General features: G+C 38.4%; 1 protein-coding gene across 5 annotated transcripts in view; it reads right to left on the bottom strand.

Moving 5' to 3' along the window:
• The window catches only part of Rbm6 (RNA binding motif protein 6), a 90,694-nt gene that overhangs the window by 29,055 nt on the left and 40,271 nt on the right, over window positions 1–21,368 (bottom strand). For 3 of the 5 annotated variants that reach the window (XM_021662398.2, XM_021662384.2, XM_060385301.1), the window contains one exon: window positions 17,798–17,871. The exons of the other annotated variants lie outside the window; for them this stretch is intronic. In XM_021662398.2, coding sequence (XP_021518073.1) covers window positions 17,798–17,871 — 74 coding nt within the window. The remainder of the gene's footprint in view (window positions 1–17,797; window positions 17,872–21,368) is intronic. 5 annotated transcript variants of the gene reach the window in all.

Here is a 21,368-nt window from a genome sequence, read left to right as displayed (position 1 = left end):
TGTAGAACAGGATGGCCTCAAACTCAGAGAGTTGCCTGCTTCTGCTTCTCCAGTGTTGGAATTAAAGATGTACCTCACTACTCTGGGCCAAAATCTGCATTTTTTTTTCCCTTTTCTTTTTCTTACATTTTTTTTTTTCCTTTTCAAGACAGGGTTTCCCTGTGTCATCATGGATGTCCTGGACTCGCTTTGTAGACCAGGCTGGCCTCGAACTCACAGATATCCATTTGCCTCCCCAATCATAACACACAGTATTAACATTCTGACTCAGCATTTGAGTCTACTGATCTATTCAAACTGATTCTGACACTGGTACCAACGGTAGTTTGTTCCAAAGCATAATGCACCTTCCCATGCTGAATTCAAATTAGCAATCCTCCTACCTTAGACTCCTGAGTAATGAATTACAGGTATGTGCCACCATGGCCAGTTTGCAACATGATTTTTACTTTAGAAAATAAAATTGTCAAGCGGTCGTTGCACACGCCTTTAATCTCAGCACTAAGGAGGAGAGGTAGGCAGATCTCTGAGTTCAAGGCCAGCCTGATCTATAGAGAGAGTTCCAGGAGAGCCAGTGCTAGAGAGAGAAACCTTGTCTCAAAAACAAAACAAAAAACCCAAAACAAACTCAAACTGCACTCCCTTGTCACAATCAACATAGGATTTCTATTTTATTGCCCAAAGTTGCAGCTTTAGTATCAGCTGTTATAGTGTCTTATAAAATTAATAAAATGAAAAGGGATGAAAATGGGACCTCACACTACTGGACTTTACTTTATGGACTTACAAGTATTCTGACTAATAACCATTTGATCATAATTTAGTCACAGGTGTAGAAGACAACTTGTAGGAGCTGGTTCTCTCATTCTATCCATGTGGGTTCTAAACTCAAACTCTTTAAGTTTAATGGTAAGGACGCTTTCTACATGAGTCATCTGGGCAGCCTAACCCCCAAGTGTCTTGTTAAGTACTCTGCTTCCATTTTTTTCCCTCTAATCACACAAATCTTTTGTTTGTTTGTTTTGTTTTGTTTTTCCAGACAGGGTTTCTCTGTGCAAAAGCCCTTGGTGTCCTGGATTCACTTTGTACATCAGGCTAGCCCCAAACTCAGAGATATGCCTGTCTCTGGTAGCATCAAAGGCATGTACTACCACACCCAGCCTAATAACATACCTTTGATAGACAAATTTCCACCCAAAGTTCTGATTCCTGGTATTTTTTATCTAGAAAAATACACCATTTTCCCTGGAATCTAGAGAAATGGCTCAGCAGCTAAGAATACTGCTTTTCTAGGGATTAGCAGCTGATGACTACCTATTAACTCTAGTTTCATGGACTACAAAAACATCTTCTGGCCTCTAGCAGTAACTGCCCACCACATGGCATACACTAAACACACATAAACAAAACTAAAAATGAAAATAAATCTGTAAAGTATGTATACACAATAAATATGCATTTATAAAGTAATAAATTAAAAGAATAAAGTTCTTTGAATTACTGCCTTTGATACCTGCTGTGGTAAGCTTAAGTCAGGGAAAATCATACATTGACTAAATGATAGTAACGAGGCAGCAAAAAAGGCTTACTTCAAACGTGACAGATTGAAGATTCACAGAAAAGTAAGTCCCCCTATACACCAACAGGAAATAACTATGAAATAGTCCAAAATAAAATGAAACTACATGACCAGAAAAAAATGTGATTAATAACTAGTGATATACTCTTAGACTAGAAAACCATAAAAATAAAGAAAACATGAAACAGTGAATTTTATAAACAATACTGAAAGCTGGCTATGGTGGCATACACCTGTAATCCCAGCAGCTGGAAGCTGAGGTAGAAAGACTGCTGTGAGTTCAAAGACAACCTCAATTACATAGAGAGTACTAGGCCAGCCATGGCTATGTAGTAAGACCTTGCCCCCCCACTCCAAAAAAGCAAACACTGGGCCAATAAGGTGGCTTAGTATTTAAAGGCACCTGCAACCAAACCTTAGCCAACTGAGTTCAAGTTCTAGACTTCATGTACTAGAAGACCTCCACCGTCATGTACCCCATGCCCTCTTCTACCCTCTTTAAGTACCTGCACACATGTGGCACATACACATATATATATATATACCTCTACATAAAAATGAATCTTAAAACACAACCCAGAATATAGCTTACGTGATTTTAATTGCGTATGTAGCACAAAAACAAGTCAAAGACAATATATGTTACAACTTAAGGAAAGGAGCTGGGTGGTAGTGGTGCACACCTTTAATCCCAGCTGTGCCAGGGAGGCACAGCTCTTTTGAGTTTGAGGCCAGCCTGATCTACAGAGTGAGTTCCAGGACAGCCAGGGCTACATAGAGAAACGCTGTTTACAAACAAAAAACAAACAAATAAACAAAAAACTGGAGGATGACAAGATGGCTCAGAGGTCAAGAGCACTGGTTACTCTTCCAAAGGTCCTGAGTTCAATTCCCAGCAACCACATGGTGGTGACTCACAACCATCTATAATGAGATCTAGTACCCTCTTCTGGCCTGCAGGTCTAACATTGAATCAATCAATCAATCAATCCTAAAAAGGGAAAAAAATCAACCCAGACAGACATACAGACAGAACACTGAATGAATGAATGAATGAATGAATGAATGAATGAATGAATGGCTCTTAACAGGGGGAAAAACACAACCCAAACAAAAAAACAACAACAAGAAAAAAACCGCAAAACCAAAATTAAGCATAGGTATAAAAGATAACGACTAGGAAGGCAAGAGTGGTTTCTATTCAGGAAGCAAAGTTCTGTTTAAAGACCTTGCAATTAGTTAAATAGTCAAAAAATACACTTATGCTATGATAATCTTTAGTTCTCTTTATATAATACACTAAAAAAAATACCTCTTAAAATGTTGCTCTTCACATTTTTGCACAGACACTTTAGGTGAAGTAATAATTTTGTATTACAATCATGACGCTCTAGACAACTGACCTAAGCAGTTAGGTGTTAATCTAGCAATTTGATACATAATATTTAAAATGCCAAAAAAAAAAACTGCTTAAAAATACACTTCTGTTTCGGTGTGTGTGCAGGTGCATGTATGTGGATGTGTGTGGAGGTAAGAGCTGACCTCAGGTTTCTTCTTCAATGGCTCTCCAGGTCCTCACACAGCTTGTTGTCTAGACCATCAGCCAGGATCTGGCTGTACTTCCCGTCCTTCATATCCTTCTTTCTGCTCAAGAACCAGTCTGGATCTTGTACTGCGTGGATCCTGCATGAGGGTGATCACACGCTCCACCTCGTCCTCCGTGAGCTCTCCAGTCCTCTGGGCTAGGTCAATGTCTGCTTTCCTCAGCACCACATGAGCATGTCTCTACCCCACAGTCTTAATGGCAGTAATGGCAAAGGCTAGTTCCCACTGCCCAGCAATGTTGGTGTTGAGTACTTACAAAATGTGGCTCCTTTGAGAGCCATACATTAGACTTTCTACATTAGTGCTCAGGATCCAAATACAAGCTATACTTTCATGGTAAGCACTTTATAGCCCATCTCCCCATTCCAAAATAGATTATTTTTCTGGATCAGTAAACAAAGCATAATAATAAATGTGTCCTAAGCATCAAGTTCCTTTTGGCTTAAAATAATAAATATCTTTTCTGGGTTAGCTCTGTGAACTTTATGCATCTCGTGTAACGTAGTTCTCCTTATCCATGGTCTCACTTTCTACAGTTTCAGGGGCAAGTGCTTCATCACAGTGAGACAGCAGCCCAACCCTGCCACCTTTAAAAGTGTCTAATTCTATCCATTGAGCTCTCTAAGTACTCATAACTACATAGAATAACATTTTGGACTAATATACCTTCCTCCAGTGGTTTTTGGTTCAAAAGATAATTGAGAGAAAATTCCAAAAGAGCAAAGTAAACAAAAACAAATGAGATTTGGAGAGATAAGTTCTTGAGAAACTCCACCTCATATTCCACTAATATGTTTCATTTAATATGTTTAAAAAAATCTATCACTTCTAGATCTATCTTAGGACACACACTTTAATCCCAGTTCTCAGAGGCAGAGGTAGAGGCAGGTGGATCTTGGAGTTCCAAGGCCAGCCTGGAGAGAGACTTCCTACAGAGAGAGTTCCAGGACAGCCAGGGCAACATAGATAAGCCCTGTCTTACAAAAGCAAATAAATAACCTTACAAAACAAACAAACAGACAAAACTACACTGGGTGACCAAAATACTGTTCTTGCACTTTTGACTGAAAATATAAAAAAAATCAATAATGACAAAAGAAATGTAAATAGTAGTAATCACATGTAAAAATCTACTACCAGGCTAATAAATTTAAGGTCGGAATAATGAATAATTTTCTTCTTTTTGGTTTGGTTTTTTGCCTCATAGATCAGCCTACTTCTACCTCCAGAGGGATGAGTTTAATTGTCACCAGGCCCAGCTAATTTCCTTATTCACCTTTGCTGATAACATTTATTAAAAAAAGACAATAAAGGAGGCTGGAGAAATGGCTCAACAGTTAAGAGCATTGGCTGCTCTTCCAGAGGACCCTGATTCAATTCCCAGGACCCATATGGCAGCTCACAACTGTTTGGTCTGTAACTCAAATTCCAGTGTATCTGATTCCCTCACATAGATATGTATGTATATATTTCAAATGTACATAAAAATAAATAAAATTTTAAAAAGACAATGAAAAGAAGAAATGTGTAAAACACAGAAAATTATAAAGTATAACAACAAATATCATTGTACTACTATCTAGTATCTTATTAACTACAAGTGTTTTATCAGTTAACATTAAACCCTGATTAGGACATAAAGGCAAATGCTCTCAAATACCCCGGGGGAAAAAATTCCCATATTGTAATGTGATATTTATTAAATTGGGGCTAGAGAGATGGCTCAGAGGTGAAAAACACTGGCTGCTCATCCAGAGGTCCTGAGTTCAATTCCCAGCAACCACACTGTTGCTCACAACCATCTATAATGAGATCTGCTGCCCTCTTCTGGTGTGCAGGTGCACATGCAGAAAGAACATTGTATACATAATAAATAAATCTTAAAAAAAAAATCACAAACTGCTAATTATCAACTACTATTAGAAATGAAATCATAAATTCAGTAAAATTTGGTTTTTGCTTTTTATTTTGAGCCATGGTCTCATATGTAACTCTGGCTGGCCTGGAGCCCACTATGTATATCAGGCTGGTCTCAAACTCAAGAGATCTACCTGCTTTTACCTATTAAGCAGTACTGAATTAAGAGCACACCAGTCCACCCAGCCCAGCCATATCTCTTCATAGGTAATTGTTTACCTACCTCTTAATCTGGCAAGTCTACTTGTAGGAATTAATCCCAAAGCAATTAAACATGCGTGACTATACAGTTGTACCTTTTTTTTTTATCACAAAATTATTATTTAAAAAACTAGTTTCAGCCAGGCGTGGTGGCACACACCTGTAGTCCCAGCACTCAGGGAGGCAGAGGCAGGCGGAGCTCTGTGATTTCTAGGCCAGCCTGGTCTACAAAGAGAGTCCAGGACAGCCAAGACTACAGAGTAACGCTGTCTCAAAAAACAAAACAAAACAAACAAGCAAAAACTAGTTTCATAACTCATGACAACCTAAGGTGGCTCAGGACAAAGGCACCTACCTGCCTATAAGCCTGATGATCTCAGTCCAACCTGTAGGACCCACAAGATGAAAGGACGGACGGAATTCCCACAAGCTGTCCCCTGCTCTCCACATGCAGATACACAAATAAATAAGTGTAATAAAAAGATACCGTCTGGGGGAGATTGTGCAGTGATTAAGAGTCCTTGACATTTTTGGAAAGCATGTGAACTCAGTTCCTAGCATCCACATCGGCCAGCTCCCAACTGCCTATATCACCAGCTAGCTGTAGGGGTATCCAAGGCCTCTGACCACTATAGGTACCTGTACTCACATGTGCACACTACCCCCCCCACACACAGATAATTTCAAAAATAAATTAAAGAAAAAGATTTACTTATTTTATTTTATTTTTCTATGTATGTGAGTATTTGGCAGAGGCAGGCTGATCTCAATGAGTCTGAGGCCAGCCTCAGTATGGTCTACAAACTGAGTTGCAGGAGACTACATAATGAGACTCTCTCTCTCAAAAGAAAAGAAAACAGAAATACAAAACAAAAACCTATGTAAAACAATTTGCATAAAATTATCCTACTGAATGCATATATAAATCATGACATTTATGTAGAAAATGTGGAGGAAAATACATCAAAACAACAAAAAGTAACCTAATCAACAAATTTGTATGCTAGCAAAAACAAACTAAAACCTCTCAAGCTCACATGTATAATTTCACTATTACAGACCACAATAAAACATACTGACAAATTTAAAGCAAGCAATATATACTCTCAATTCATAGAATTAAGCTAGAAGTTGGTAACAGTGAGCCAGCTGTAAAACTCCAAATACTTTGAGATTAAATGACATTTCTAAATAACACAAAGGCCAAAAATAAGTCAAAGAACTTTAAGGTCTAGAAATGGCCTCAGCAGTTAAGAACACTTGTAGAAGGCTGGAGAGATGGCTCAGAGGTTAAGAACACTGGCTGTTCTTCCAAAGGTCTTGGGTTCAATTCCCAACAATCACACAATGGCTCACAACCATCTATAGTAAGATCCGGTGTCCTCTTCTGGCATGTAGGTGTACATGCAGGCAGAACACTGCATAAATAATAAATAAATAAATTATAAAGAGAGAGAAACTTTTTTCCTTTTTTGGAGACAGGGCTTTTGTGTGTAGCCCTGGTTGTCCTGAAACTCAGAGGCCTGCCTGCCTCTGCCTCCCAAGTGCTGGGACTTAAGTTATGTGCCACCACTGCCTAGCCCAGAAGGAAGCTTAAAAACTCCAGAGTCATTTGCTATTTTGAATGAAGACTGTGGTTCTGGGGCTGGAGAGATGGCTCAGAGGTTAAGAGCACTGGCTGCTCTTCCAGAGGTTCTGAGTTCAATTCCCAGCAACCACATGGTGGCTCACAACCATCTATAGTGAGATCTGGTGCCCTCTTCTGGCGTGTAGGTGAACATGCAGACAGAACATTGTATAAATAAATCAAGAAGGAAAGGAAAGAAAGAAGACTGTGGTTCTGCCATGATTAACAAGAGGCCAGCACCACTGAAGTAAAACTGGGACAATGGATGCTGATTAGCTGGAGGTGAGAAATTAGTGGTGATCAAGGCCAGAGTGGAAGCTTCCGGGAAGTGTTTCCTCAGAGTCGGCACCCAGAAGTGTTCCAAAAGTGGCCAAAGTTGTATTAGATGCTGGCAGTCAAACTTAGTAGCTAGTGTGTAAGAGTCACAGGTGGTACTGTTTATGAAGGCATGAAGGGTCATGGAGAGCAGCTGAAGTTTAGCACTATGGCAGGGAAGTCCCTGAATAGAGCTCAGGAGGGCTATTAGCCCAGTTGCAGATAAAGACCCAGCATTTTGGAGACAATATTATGAGATAACTGTCAAGAACAGCAGCCATGCATTAATATACACAAAGAACTTGGAAAATTCAGTAAAAAGAAAACTTGACTTAAAAATGAGTAAATCCTGGGGAAATGGCTTAGCAAATAAAGTGCTTCTGTCACAAGGATGAGGACCTGAGTTTAGATCCCTAGAAACCACAGAAGCTGGACTTGGCCCTTAAACAGTGATGTGAGAGGCAGAGGCAGGAGATTTTTCTGGAAGCTGAAGGGCCAACTTGCCTAGCATATGCAGTGCTGAACAAGAAAGAGATCCAGTGTCACACACATGAATGAGCACCAGGTGCATGCATGTACATGTATGTGTGTATACAAATATACGCCATGGCAAGAGCAAGTCAAAGGACAACTTCCAGGAGTCAGTTTTTGTTTTCTACTATGTGGGTCTTTGAATTGATGGCAAGTGCCTTTACCTGCTGGCTCATCTCATCATCCCAAAAGCAACTATTTCAGGTAAGCTGGTCCATGACTATCAATACCCTTACTCAGAAATGTACATATATAATATCTGAGCTAGAGGGTGAATAACAACATTTAAACACTTTACCCTATGAAATATAGAACACAAGAATATTTAAGTTTAAGCTGGGCGCAGTGGTACACGTCTGTGATCCCAGCACTCAGGAGGCAGAGGCAGGCGGATCTCTCTAAGTTTGAAGCCAGCCTGGTCTACAAATCGACATGGCAGAGAAACCCTGTCTAAAACAACAACAACAACAAAAACCAAAAAGAAAAAAAAAAGAATATTTAAGTTCAACATACTAGATACTAGAAGGTGTTCAATAATGTTCACTGCATTCTATAACTTACGAGCTAGAAGAATTACTTGCAATGGTAACTTCAAAAACATTATTGGGCTTCTGAGACAGCTCAGTAGGCAAAGTGCTTGCTTTTCAAACATTAAGGACCTGAACTTAGATCCCCACCCCAGACCCTACTTTAAAAGGAAAAGCCAACAGCTTGCATCTGTAACCCAGTGTCAGGCAGAGACCAGCAGGTCCTGCAGTCATACTCACCAACCAATCTAGCCAAAATAGAGAAGTCCAGGTTTAATGAGAAACCCTGTCTCAAATAAGTATGTCAATAAGGTGGTGGAGTGACTGACTGAGAAGAAGCCCCAATGTTAACCTTTGGCCTATATATACATGCTTGTATGGGCAAATGAACGCATGTGAACACGTGCCCCTACCCTCACATACACACACACACACACACACACACACACACACACACACACACCTGCAATTCCCTGCTGCAGGTTTGCAGGGCAGTTAATAGTAAAGACCATTTGCCTTTACAGGCCTACACATCCAATCCAATTTTCAGGCCAAATATCTTAATTTCCTAAAAGAACTGCTAGGCAACGGCTTGGGGGAGACCACTTGCTTAACTTGTACAGGGCCTTGTCCTGCCATCGTAAACAGAACAAGCAAAACCAACCAAAGAAACACCACAAAAACTAGTAAGTATTGACGGTAGAATTCTAACATTGTTGTGGCTACCTAGTTTACACCAAGTTACTGCCAAGTATTCTAGGTACCAAGTTTCTAAACTGGCAAGCTTATTGCTACAATAATGAAATAATAATTGAGACGGGCTAACTTATAAAACAAAATAAATTTATTTAATTTGAAGCTCTGAAGACACAAAGTTCAAGATCAAGCCGCCCCAATTGTTCAATGTCTAGTAAGGGCAGTGAACGATGTCATACTATGGAAAGAAAATATGTAAGAGTAAATAGCCACAAGGAAGCAAAGTACTAGGTAGATCTTTTTATAACATCTTCCCTAAGAACTTAGTAGTCCATCACCACTACCATCTGAAGTACAGGACCCCAAAGCTTTAAAGATTTTTTTTTCCTTCTTCTTCTTTTTTCAAGACAGGGTTTCTCTGTGTAGCCTTGGCTGTCCTGGACTTGCTTAAGACCAGGCTAGTATGCCAACCTCTGCCTCCCTGAGTGCTGGGATCACGGGCACAAGCCACCACACCAGTCTATGATTTAAAGATGTTTTTTCAGTTCCCATAGCTACCATATCTCTATCTTTCTCTCCCTCCTCTCCTCTTTCCTTTTAATTTACTTAATTAATGCTTGTGAGCATTTTGACTGCAAGTATGCCTGCACCATGTGTATTGTATGCCTGGTGCCTGCAGAGGCCAGGAAGTTACAGACAGTTGTGAGCCTTATGTGGGTGCTGGGAATGGAATCCAGGTCCTCTGGGAGAGATGCCTGTGTCTTAACCCACCAAGCCACCTCTCTAAGCCCCTTGATCCAAGCCCTTAAACACTCTATCATAAGTAATATATTCAGCCATAAGCCAAGTTACAATCGAGGCCACAAACTCAGCTATGCTTTTGTGTAATCCCTGTAATTAGAATGACATATATTAAAAATATTTTTTTAGATTTATTTTATATATGAGTGTTTTTCCTACAAGTATGTATGTGCACTGTATGTGTGCTTAATGGCTGAGAAGGTCAGTAGAGGGTCACTGGATCCCCTAGAACTAGAGTTTCAGATGGTTGTGAGTCACTGTAGGGACAGGGAATTGAACCCAGGTGCCCTGCAAGAGCAACAAGTGCTCGTAACTGCTAAGCCCTCTGCTTTTTTCAATATCCAACTGTGCTAGTTAGCTTTTTGTCAGCTTGACAGAAGCTGGAGTCAGCTGTGAAGAACCACTGGGGAAGTGTTCCACTGGTTTGGCCTGAGGACATATCCATGAAGAATTTCTTGACTGTGGCTGATGTGGACGAGCCCTGCCTATGGAGGGTTCTGTCATCAAGGGTCTATGAAAAGCAAACTGAGCAAGCCGTGGAAAGCACGCCAGTAAAGCACCACTACTCCACGGTTCTGCTTAGGCTCCTGCTTCTAGGTTCCTGCTCTGGCGTCTTCTTTCATGGTAGACTAAGAGCTATAAGATGAAATAAACAGTTTCATCCCCAAGCTGTTTTTGGCCATGATGTTTTTGGTCACAACAAAAGCAACAAATCAAGACACCATGTGCAATCAAGTTCTAAAAACCACAAGACTAAGAAAACCAGCACCTTAACAAATGCTATTTTTATAAAAATTCAACATTAGCAAAAAACAACAACAAAACTGACTCAATAGAGATGTGATGAAAAAATAAAAAAGCACAAAGTTAAAATATATACTAAGCACTTTCCAATTTAGAACAAATCAGAACTAAATTATTTCAAGCCACAAAAATGAGCCATGAGTTATGCATAGCAAAAATAATCACAAATCTATCATGAAAGTTATCATAACACTGCAAAATAATTTATGCTTATTTTAGCACATTAACAATATGTACTTTTTATAAACTAGCCATGGTGGTGCATGCCTTTAATCCTATTACTTGAAAAGAAGAGGCAGGCAGATCTCTTGAGTTCAAAGCTTGCCTGGTCTACATAGTAAGTTCCAGGACAGCCAGGGCTACACAGAGAAACCATGTCTTGAAAAACACAAACAAACAAAAATAACCAACCAAACAAAATGAAGCACTTAAAATAATTAAGCCTGAGATATAGCAAAGCTAGAAGCTGGCTCTCAGACTCTAGTTTTTTTTTTTTTTTTTTGGGGGGGGGGGGGTTTTGGAGACAGGGTTGTTCTGTGTAACTTTGGCTGTCCTGGATGCTACAGGCTGTACAGGCTGGCCTACAACTCACAGCACTCTGCCTGCCTCTGCCTTCCTGAGATCAAAGGCATGCACCACCATGCACAGCTCAGACCCTAGGGTTTTAAAGCCACAGGTTACATTTCCATCACGGTCTGACCATATTCCATGTTGCATTGTCTGTCCTTGTTTTTACTTGAGAAAATTTAAGATTTTTTTAAGAGCTAATTAATGCACTGGAAGATAAATGGAGGCTGGGAATCAGTATTCTGACCAACAATTTCAAATGACAGGCCTAAATAAGAAACAGTGTTGAAAAAAAAAACCAAAAAACAAACAAACAAACAAACAAACAAACAAACAAAAAACACATTCCTCTCCTGGAAACTGCCACTGATTTTTTTTTTTTTTTTAGAAACATACTATATGATACTAAGACAGGAGCTTTAAGACTTACTTAGCCAAGGGGCTGGAGAGATGGAGCATTGATTTAGAGCACTCACTGCACTTGTAGAAGACCCAGGCTTGAGTCCCAGCATCGACATGGCTCACAATCACCCGTAACTCCCGTTCCAGGGGATCCACACACTCTTCCAACCTTCTCAGGCACCAGGTATGCGTGTGCTGTACATAGGCACATGCAGGCAATACATTCACACATATAATAATAATAACAATAATAATCTTAATAACTGACTTACTTAGCTGAGTGTAGTATACATCACACTCATGTCTACAATCACAGCACATGGTGGGTGGAGACAAGAGAATCAGGAGTAATCAGCTGGAGGCCAGCCTATGTTATAAGAAACTGTCTCAAGGGCTGGAGAGATGGGTCAGCTGTTGAGAGGTAGGCTCACAACCATAAATATAAAAAACTGTCTCAAATGTCAAAACTAATAAATATTTTTTAAAACTAATTAGGTCCAGCAAGACCGTTCAGTGTGTGGGAGCACTTGTCAGTAACCTTGATATCCAAGTTCAACAGTGGAGAGAACTGATGCCTGCAAAATGTCCTCTGACCTCCATACATATGCCACCATGTCCCTCTCACAGCCCACAAAATAAACAGACATAATTTTTAAAACTTAAGATTTTATAACCTGACAACTCTCCTGAAAAAGTCAGATTCTGGATTCCACCTCAGCCTGTGTTTTAGCTTGAATATAGCAACTTTCCTAAGAACAAAAAACTTCAATAACTCTTTACACTCTTTATACTATACTTCCCCATGTTCCTGCTGATACCTGTATTGAGTAAAACTAGAAGGTATTGAAAAATACACCTATACTTTCATACTTTTAGAGCCTGAAGCCAAAAAATTATTACTTTGAGGCCAGCATGGACTAGAAATAGGCCCTGGTTCAAAACACAATCAAAAAAAGATTTCCTGGACCAGTAAGATAGCTAAGAGGGTAAGGACATTTGTCTTTACATGCTTAATAACATAAATTTGATTCCAGGAACCCTAGTAAAAGTGCAAAGAAAAAACGAACTTTACACAGTTGTCCTCTGACATCCACACATACACTGTGGCATCCTTATCCATAACACATCATGTTTATTAATTTAAAAAAATTAATATTTTTAGGACACAGAAATTAAATAATAGGCCTATATAGGCCTTCACAGACACCCTAGTCACTCACAGCCTTCATTTCTTACACCAGGAAAAAAAAAAATGTGTCAGAAGGAATTCTCATGTTAAGTGGTAACATCATCCTCTTTTCTTTTTTTTTGTACTTTAGAAAGTCAGGATAATTTTGTCATATAAAAAGCTGAGTGCCAGGCAGTGGTGACGCATGCCTTTAATTCCAGCACCTAGGAAGCAGAAGCAGATGGACCTCATTAAGGTCAAGGCCAGCCTGGTCTATAGAGCAAGTTCCAGAAAAGCCAGGACTACACAGAGAAACCCTGACTCAACAAAACAGAAAGAGAAAGAGAAAGAGAGGGGGGAGGAAGAGTTCCTATTTTTAGGAAAATACTGAACAAAGAAGAACAGGCAGCAAGCATCACAGTAACAAATTTGAAAACTCAAAGGGATCAATACTTGAACACAATGTTTCTTACTTATCTCCCCAAATCTTAGTGCAATAGCACACATAACAAAAGGACATGATGTTCTTCCTCAGTCTTAATGGACAGCAAAGAAAATAGAAGGTATATGATAAGGTTAGAAATACATTTCCAGGCCAGGCTTGATAGAGCACACCCTTAATTCCTGCACTCAAGAGGCAGGGGCAAGTGGATCTGTGTGAGTTCAAAGTCAACCTGAATTTAAAAAAAAAAAAGCCAACCTGATCTATACAATGAGTTCCAGGCCAGCCAAGATTACAGAGTAAGACTTTGTCTCATAACTAACTTAATAAATATTAAATACAAATATAACAATTAAGTCATGGCCAAGAGGAACTACACAATAAAGAGACCCTACCTTAAAAAACAAAAACAAACACACACACACACAAAAACCACAAATATTTCCAAATGAAGGATAAAATGAATGAAGGCCCTGCTGGCTATTTCTTTCTCTTAGATGAAGGCATGTGCTAATAGACTCACAGCTTCTTACTTACTGAAGTTATTTCTCCAGACAAACAGCTGGCTAACAATATTCTGAGTTTCCCTAGTCACAATACTGCTGCTGAGATTGTTCCTGCTTGACTTCTGCATGAAGACACTGAGAAGAGGCTAGAGGGGCCTTGAATATCCTCTTGGGCAGCCTCACAAATGAATCTACCATACTACACAAACCTAGCCAGCAGAATCCTCCTTTATTTCCATCCCCTAGAACATCAAATATCAATCAATGATAAAGAGATTTCTTAATAAAACAGCAGAAAGTTATGAAAACCTCAATTTGGAGCAACTCATAGAAACCGCAGAAGTATCCATAGACAGAATCAGTCCCTGCTCAGAGGCTTTCAGCAGATCTAACAGTCAGACTGTACCAATTTGTTAAGTAATTTAAGTAAAATTTGGAAAAAAAGGAGAAAAGATGGAAAGGAACAATCTTCCACAAACATTTTATGTACTCTTGAGGAATCAGACCTTTCCATTTTTGTCCTTCATAGAACTCTCTACTGTGACAACTAAGGGCCTTAATCTAAATCCAGATACAAAAATATATGTTTTCCTAGAATATGATCAGAAATTATTTGATATATAGAAAAAGAAGACTAAGAAAAGATGTGTCTGCCTAATTTCAAATACTTAACAAACGCCAGTTGCTGTGAAGTATTCTGCATACATTATCCATCAAGAATCACTTCTCAAATGCAATCACTCTTCAATAAACTCCTCTGACTATCTTAAAGGTTCTCTCGATAGTCTGCTTCATTTTTAAGTAACACTCAGCACTACACATTGTTACTATTGAGACATATTGTACTATTTTCAATTTTCAACTTACTTGTCCTATTTTTCTCCATTAAAATTATGCTATACAGTCTATCTTATTCCATGCAGCATCCTCAACATTCTTGCACACAACACTTGTTCAATCCACACTGGAGCTCATCATAATACCAGAAACAGTGGTACTTTAGACCAAAGGAGGTTAAAAAATTTGCTACAGGTACACCAACTAAAAACTAAGACCTGCCTCCAGAATCTGTATTACACCTTCTTCATGTTGTAATACCCAAGGACAGATGATTTTCCTGGAGATCTTGTGTTTTTTCCATCAAAAGGATTTATATATGCTCTGAAGTATGAGAAAGGCTACTAAAACAAACAAACAACTGGTCTAATGAAGACTATGGAGCTCAGCAAGAGAGGATCTATGATCAGCGAAGAAATAAAAATCTAAGAAATGTGGTTGACTGTGAAGAATATGAAGACACATTTTTATAATTTATTTACTTAATTTTAGGGATGCACCACAGCACTCATGTGAAGGTCAGAGACAATTTGCAAGAGTTGACTCTCTTCTACCCCATGAAGGGGGTGCCCAAAATTGAGCTCAGTTCATCGGCTTGGCAACAAGTGTTTGATGAGCTATCTTTACCAGCCCAGGTATGCCTTCTCTCCTTTCTAGGTATAGGTCCTAAAAGATAGAGCTGGGGGGAGGGGGTTGTTTTGAGGCAGAATCTTACTACGTAACCTGGGATGGCTTAGAAATCCTACTCTCGTAGGCTTCCCGAGTGCTGGGATTACAGGTGAATACAACCATACCTAGATAGAAGACTATCTTAATTGCACTTTTGAACAAAGCACCACATGGCCCTTTATCATAATAGCCTTCACACCTCTCAATACTGTTTCAAAGGTAGAGAAGTAATGGCTCTGTCTCTACTTTGTTCTGGTAGCCCAATCACTAGGGATCTGAGAAGCCTAGACCTTTTGAGAGAAATGGTTGAGGAGGGTACAGAGGACATTCTTAAGCCACCTTTTCTTGAATGGTGTTAGCACAAATGAACATTTTTCCAGATACAGGTCCAACAGAACACTTACCTATGAACAAGTGCTATCTGTAAAGAATGATGAACTAGTTCTATTTGACAACATCCTTTCAGGGAATATACTTTATAGACAGATTTTTTTGTTTTAATACAAAAGAGGTGATTAAAGGATAATATTTTATCTTTCAATTATTATTCCCCATGCCCTTTTTGAGTGCTAGAAATTGAAACTAGGGCCCTGTGCTTGCCAGGCCAACAATTACTGAGCTATATCTCCACTCAATGTTGAGACTCTTAAGATTAAAAATAGCACTGATAAACTGGGCATGATGGCACAGGGCTTTAATTCTGGCATTCAGAAGGCAGAGACAAATGGATCTCTGACAGTTCCAGGTCAACCTGTTCTGTATTGCATGAACTTGTCTTTTAAAAACAAAAACAAACACTGATTTAAAAAAAAAAAGCAATGGCACTCTTAGGAAAGAACAGGACAAAAGAGATCTGCCATGGTCTTCACATTTATATTTCAACTACTCTTGGTGAGACAATGGTAAACAATTGTTAAAAACATATTGCATGTTCCTGAATAAACTGCATTGGAAAAAAAAAAAAAAAAAAACAAAAAAACATATTGCTTATGAATTAAATAAGTGTCTTGTTTTCAGAGACTGTCAGGATAAAACAATATAGAATTTTCATTATTCTCTCCAAAATAAGTATTTATTTTAATAATTTCTGATAATCAATACTTATTAAATGATTTAGTGATAGACAGGCAATAAATGTCCTCATCTAGTTATTCTTTGATGACTAGAGAGTAAATAATTCTTCTACTTCTAGGTTTTTGTACCTTAACACAAACCTAGGAAAGAAGAAAAAAAAATCCCTTCATAAGACTAGCCTATATATTATTATTATTATTATTATTATTATTATTATTAAATGATTGATTTGAGAGGGCCAGCTCACTAAAGGTGATACCACACCTGGGTAACTGGTCCTAGATAATATAAGAAAGCAGGCTGAGCAAGTCATGGGCAACAAGCCACTTTAGTTCCTACTTTCTAGGTTCTTGCCTTCAATTCTTGCCCTATTTTAAACTTCATGATGAAGTATGAACTGTAATCTAAAATAAACCCTTTCATCCTGAAGTTATTCTTTAGTCATGATGCTTTGTCACAGCAATAAAAACCAAATTAAGGCAGTAGTAGTTCATAATTATAATCTCAGCACTTAGAAGCTGAAACAGGAGGACTGTCTGTCACAAGTTCAAATATAGCCTGGGCTACACAGTTAATTCTAGGCCAGTTTAGGTTACAGAATGAGATTATGGCTTAAAAAAATACACAACCCACAATACTACCTCCTTTCCAATAAGGAAAAACCCCTCCCCACAAAGAAGTAAAGAGCAAAACTGGACATGGTAGTGGCAGGCCTTTGATTTCATCATTCAGGAGGCAGAGGCAGATGGATCTTTGTATACGTGTATAGATATATAAGTCAAACTACATCCATAAACTGCTTTCCCATCTCAAGATGGAGGACCTGAGACAAAGCAAATTGATTTTCCCAAGGGGGGAAATATGACACAGATGACAATTCTAGGTGGAAAGTTGAGTAAGTCTTGAAAGTTCAAACATTAAGTGCAGACTCAAAACTCTCCAGCTCTGACTATAATAAACCAACAACCTGAACACAAGACTCTAACCAGCAAAGAACAAGAATGAATGAGACAGACACAAACTATCCATTCCTCCTTTTTCCTCAATGGCATTCTTTCAAATATAACACATGTAGGCAGAACCTGAGAGCCACAGAGATCACCAATTAGTGGTCTTCACCCTAAGTCTGTGTATGACCACTGACTGTCCCGGAATTCCTGTGCGATTTAGATCCTTGAGAGCCTAGATAATTGAGGATCATTTGCATCAGGAGCCTACACATCTTTATCACACTGCAGACGGAAACGCTCCAGATCTGTCATATTTCCACGTACAGTCTCTAGAACCCAGTCAAACTGGAACTGGAACCTAGTTTCTAAAATGTACTCTGTCCATTAGCTATTCTAAGTAAATTTTCTCAGCTTTGAAAAAGTTTCTTTGCACAACAGGTTTTTGGAAGGACTGTATGTTTCAAAGATAAAGATTTCTTGTACCTTTCCAAAGTGCAAATTATTTGAAACCCTCCCTCCCCATATATAATATATATATATATATCCTTTCCGCATCATTTGACCGAAGTATAAAGCAACCTGGTTGGCCTCCATGCATCCGATGGCATCTTCCAAGAGTGAAAATTCCACGCAGACATAGCCATAGTCGTAACCTGGGGACAGCATTTAAATACAGACGGGAGTGGTGTTAGTGCCTTGCAAACATAAAAGACAAACTTATATCCCCTGTTCTGAGCCCCTTAAACACAAGCCCTCCCATCTATCCCCCCCTCCTCTACACTAGGCAAAAGTGCTTCCACAAACAGAAAAAAGTACTGAAGGAAAGGTCTGGGTGTTTCTGAACTTTGAGATTCATTCCAAATAACTTTTTTTCTATTAACTAAGAAGATTCTTTGCTTTCTTTATCACTGCTGATCAGGAAAGGGTCCCCCAGAATTTAGTAATTTCACAGAAAGTTCATGTGGGGACCCAAAACATGTAATGACAGGCTGAATCTTCTGGGAAAACAACCAACAAGAACTGGAAAGTATCTGAAAAAAAAATAAACATATATCCAGAGACAAGGAAGAGAAGCAATTATTCCAAAGCTGTGCTAAGAGTCACCATTCTTCAAGCAGAAGCCACCTTCAAAGAAGTACTGACTGAATGATGCAATTGTTGTATTTGGATACTGCAATAGGCTTCCAGTAGACAGGGAATAGACCATTTCAGCCATCACCACCACCACAGCACAACCATTACCACCACCATCATCACCCTCCCTCCCCCAGTTTCAAATGCAAGTCATAAACCAGCTAAATTTTTTATGAAAGGAGGAAGATATAAAATCATAAATATGAATAGCTGGATCCAAAATTGTGCTTACATGCAAAAAGCTGATGGTAGAGCAAGCAGAGGGAAAGACTGCAGTTGTTAGTAATCTATGTATGTTCAATAACTCTAGGTATCATCATAAAATATCTTTCACCTTAATACTGAAAAGGTATTATCTATAGCACAGGCCTAAGGCTCTAAATGACCCATGAAACGAGGAAGTCATGGGATTTACAGGCTACTAAACTCTTACTTATTAATCTGTCTCATAGTCTTTATACTGCTACCATATTACTACAAAAGTACACTTATTGCAATGTGCCACCATGCTTCCTTCATTTCCTCACCGGATAAAGAAACTCACCTTTAGAACTTACACTATGCAAATGGAACAGAAAAAAATAGATATGGTTTAATCGGATAAAAATAAAACAGAGGGAAAGAACACAACATAAAACCTATGTGAATCTTAAACATAAAGTATATATAACAAAAAGAAACTGATACTCATTAAGGTATTAAAAGCCGCAGTTTACAGGGTAAGTTCTAGGGCTCAAAGAAACTGTCTTGAGAGCTAGTGACATGGCTGAGGTTAAGAGCACTGACTGCTCTTCCAAAGGTTCCAAGTTCAATTCCCAGCAACCACACTGTGGCTCACAACCATCTATAATGAGATCTGGTACCCTCTTCTGGTGTGCAGGCATACACACAAGCAGAACACTGAATATATAATAAATAAATGAATGAAAAGAAAGAGAGAGAGAAAGAAAGAAAGAAAGAAAGAAAGAAAGAAAGAAAGAAAGAAAGAAAGGGTCTTGAAAAAGCATTTTTAAAAAAGTAACTTGGCTAGAGTCTAATTCAGTGGTATATAAGTTTATAAGTTTCTGGATTCAAAATTTGCTAGCAACAAGAGGCAAAAGTATAAAGAGAAGTTGGCCTGGTGGTACATGCCTATCCATTTTAACTCTCAGGAAGCTGACATGAAGAAAAGTGCAATTCAAAGACTAGACTAAACAGTTAAGACTGTCTCAAAAATAAGAGTTGGAGAGTTGGCTCAGTAGTTAGGGCATAATTTTATTTCCCCAAAGGCTAAGGTTGGGTTCCGAGTACCCACATGGTATCTCACACCGTTCTGTAATTTCACAAGATCCAATGACCTCTTCTGACCTCAGTAGGCACCAGATGCATACATGGCACACAGACATATATGCAGGCAAATTCATACACATAAGGTAATAAATTTTAAAAATTCTTTAAAAAAAAAAAAAAACAGAAATAAACTTTAAAAAACATACCAAATTTGGTGAAATGGGTTGGATCCCTTGTTACATGAACTAAAAGGTCTAAAACATTTTATGATAATTATAACTTTGATTTTAGACTTGATAACTGTTTTAACTATAAAACATTATACAATGATGTATATCCTTGCTTTGAGTTTAGGAAATGACCAGAAAGAAGAAACAAAAGCTTCTACAAACCTCAACACTCCCTTAGACTGAGAGATAACAGAGTCGTGTGCCCCGTCCTGTCCCCTACACCTGAAATAGTGCTGGTTTCTCTATATAGCCCTGGCTGTCCAGGAACTTGCTCTGTTGACTAGACTGGCTTTGAACTCACTCTGCCTCCAGAGTGCTGGATTAAATCAATGTGTCAACTCATTGTTTGGTTGAGGGTTTGTTGTTGTTGTTGTTGTTGTTTTTAAAGAGAAAAGTCTCACAATGGAACTCCGGCTAGCCTGGAACTTACTAGGTAGACAAGGCTAGCACTGAAGTTATAGAAATCCACCTACCTCTGTCTGTCCCAGAGCGCTGAGAATAAAGATGTGCACCACCACACATATCTAGAGATAAAATTGTCTATCCTAATTTCACAGTTTAGCCAACCCCAATTTGCTTAAACTAATCACAAAAATTAGTTTCCTCTTATTAGTTAATCTTTGAAGAGACAAAAATTCTTTGGAATACATATTTGTATACAACCTATTAACTATAAATTCTTTTTTTGTTACCCAGTTCCTTTCAAGTGGAGCTTTCTAAACCAACTCAGCCTGATACATATATATATATATATATATATAAAAGATATTCTGCATTTTTAAATGGTTCTAAATATTCTTTGAAAGCACCAAAGAAGAACACAAAGGAACATAGATACCTTTTATCGCCAGATTTCTAATGCAAAAACTCAAAAGCATGTCTACAACCAGAAAGGAAAGCCACGGATCAAATGTTTTCTTGAATGCTTTGGTTACCACTAAAAACACTATCAAAGGAGTTCCCAAGAGTATGGAAAACAAAACTCTCTTCACAGCAGCCAAAGTGAAAATAACATAGACAACTAAAACCAGATAGCAAAGCCCTAAGTTTCCTTCCTATGGTTAAAGGCGTAAAAACCATGAAGAAAAAGATGATTCATGACAACTCATACTTTGTTGAGGAATAAGCAGGTTTGATAGTACAGTCACTGGGAAGAAAAATATACAGTCTATAGGAGACACAATGAACATCTGTACACATTAACTTTACAACAACATCATTTACAAGCCTACCATTCAAGTTTCTTCTTCATTAAAGTTTAGCTATCAAAAGAACACATACATAAAGTTTAATTATATAGTGTTTAAGGTACCCAATCTTAATCCCAAACATTCTCTGCATTCAAACTTCATTGTTGCATTGAAAAGATTTTCAGAAATTGCCAGAAGACAATAATACTAAGTATTTATATAGTACCTGTTATAAACAAGGTTCTATTACAAAATCCTTTTGCATATACTACTTTAATCCCCCAAGACGACTACAGAGGTATATATTATTAAATTTATTTTACTCAT

This window comes from Meriones unguiculatus, chromosome 6, assembly GCF_030254825.1.
Source record: "Meriones unguiculatus strain TT.TT164.6M chromosome 6, Bangor_MerUng_6.1, whole genome shotgun sequence".
In the NCBI taxonomy this organism is placed as follows: domain Eukaryota; kingdom Metazoa; phylum Chordata; class Mammalia; order Rodentia; family Muridae; genus Meriones; species Meriones unguiculatus.
The sequence above is the reverse complement of the archived record's forward strand: the minus strand, read 5'-3'. Positions and strand labels throughout refer to the sequence as shown.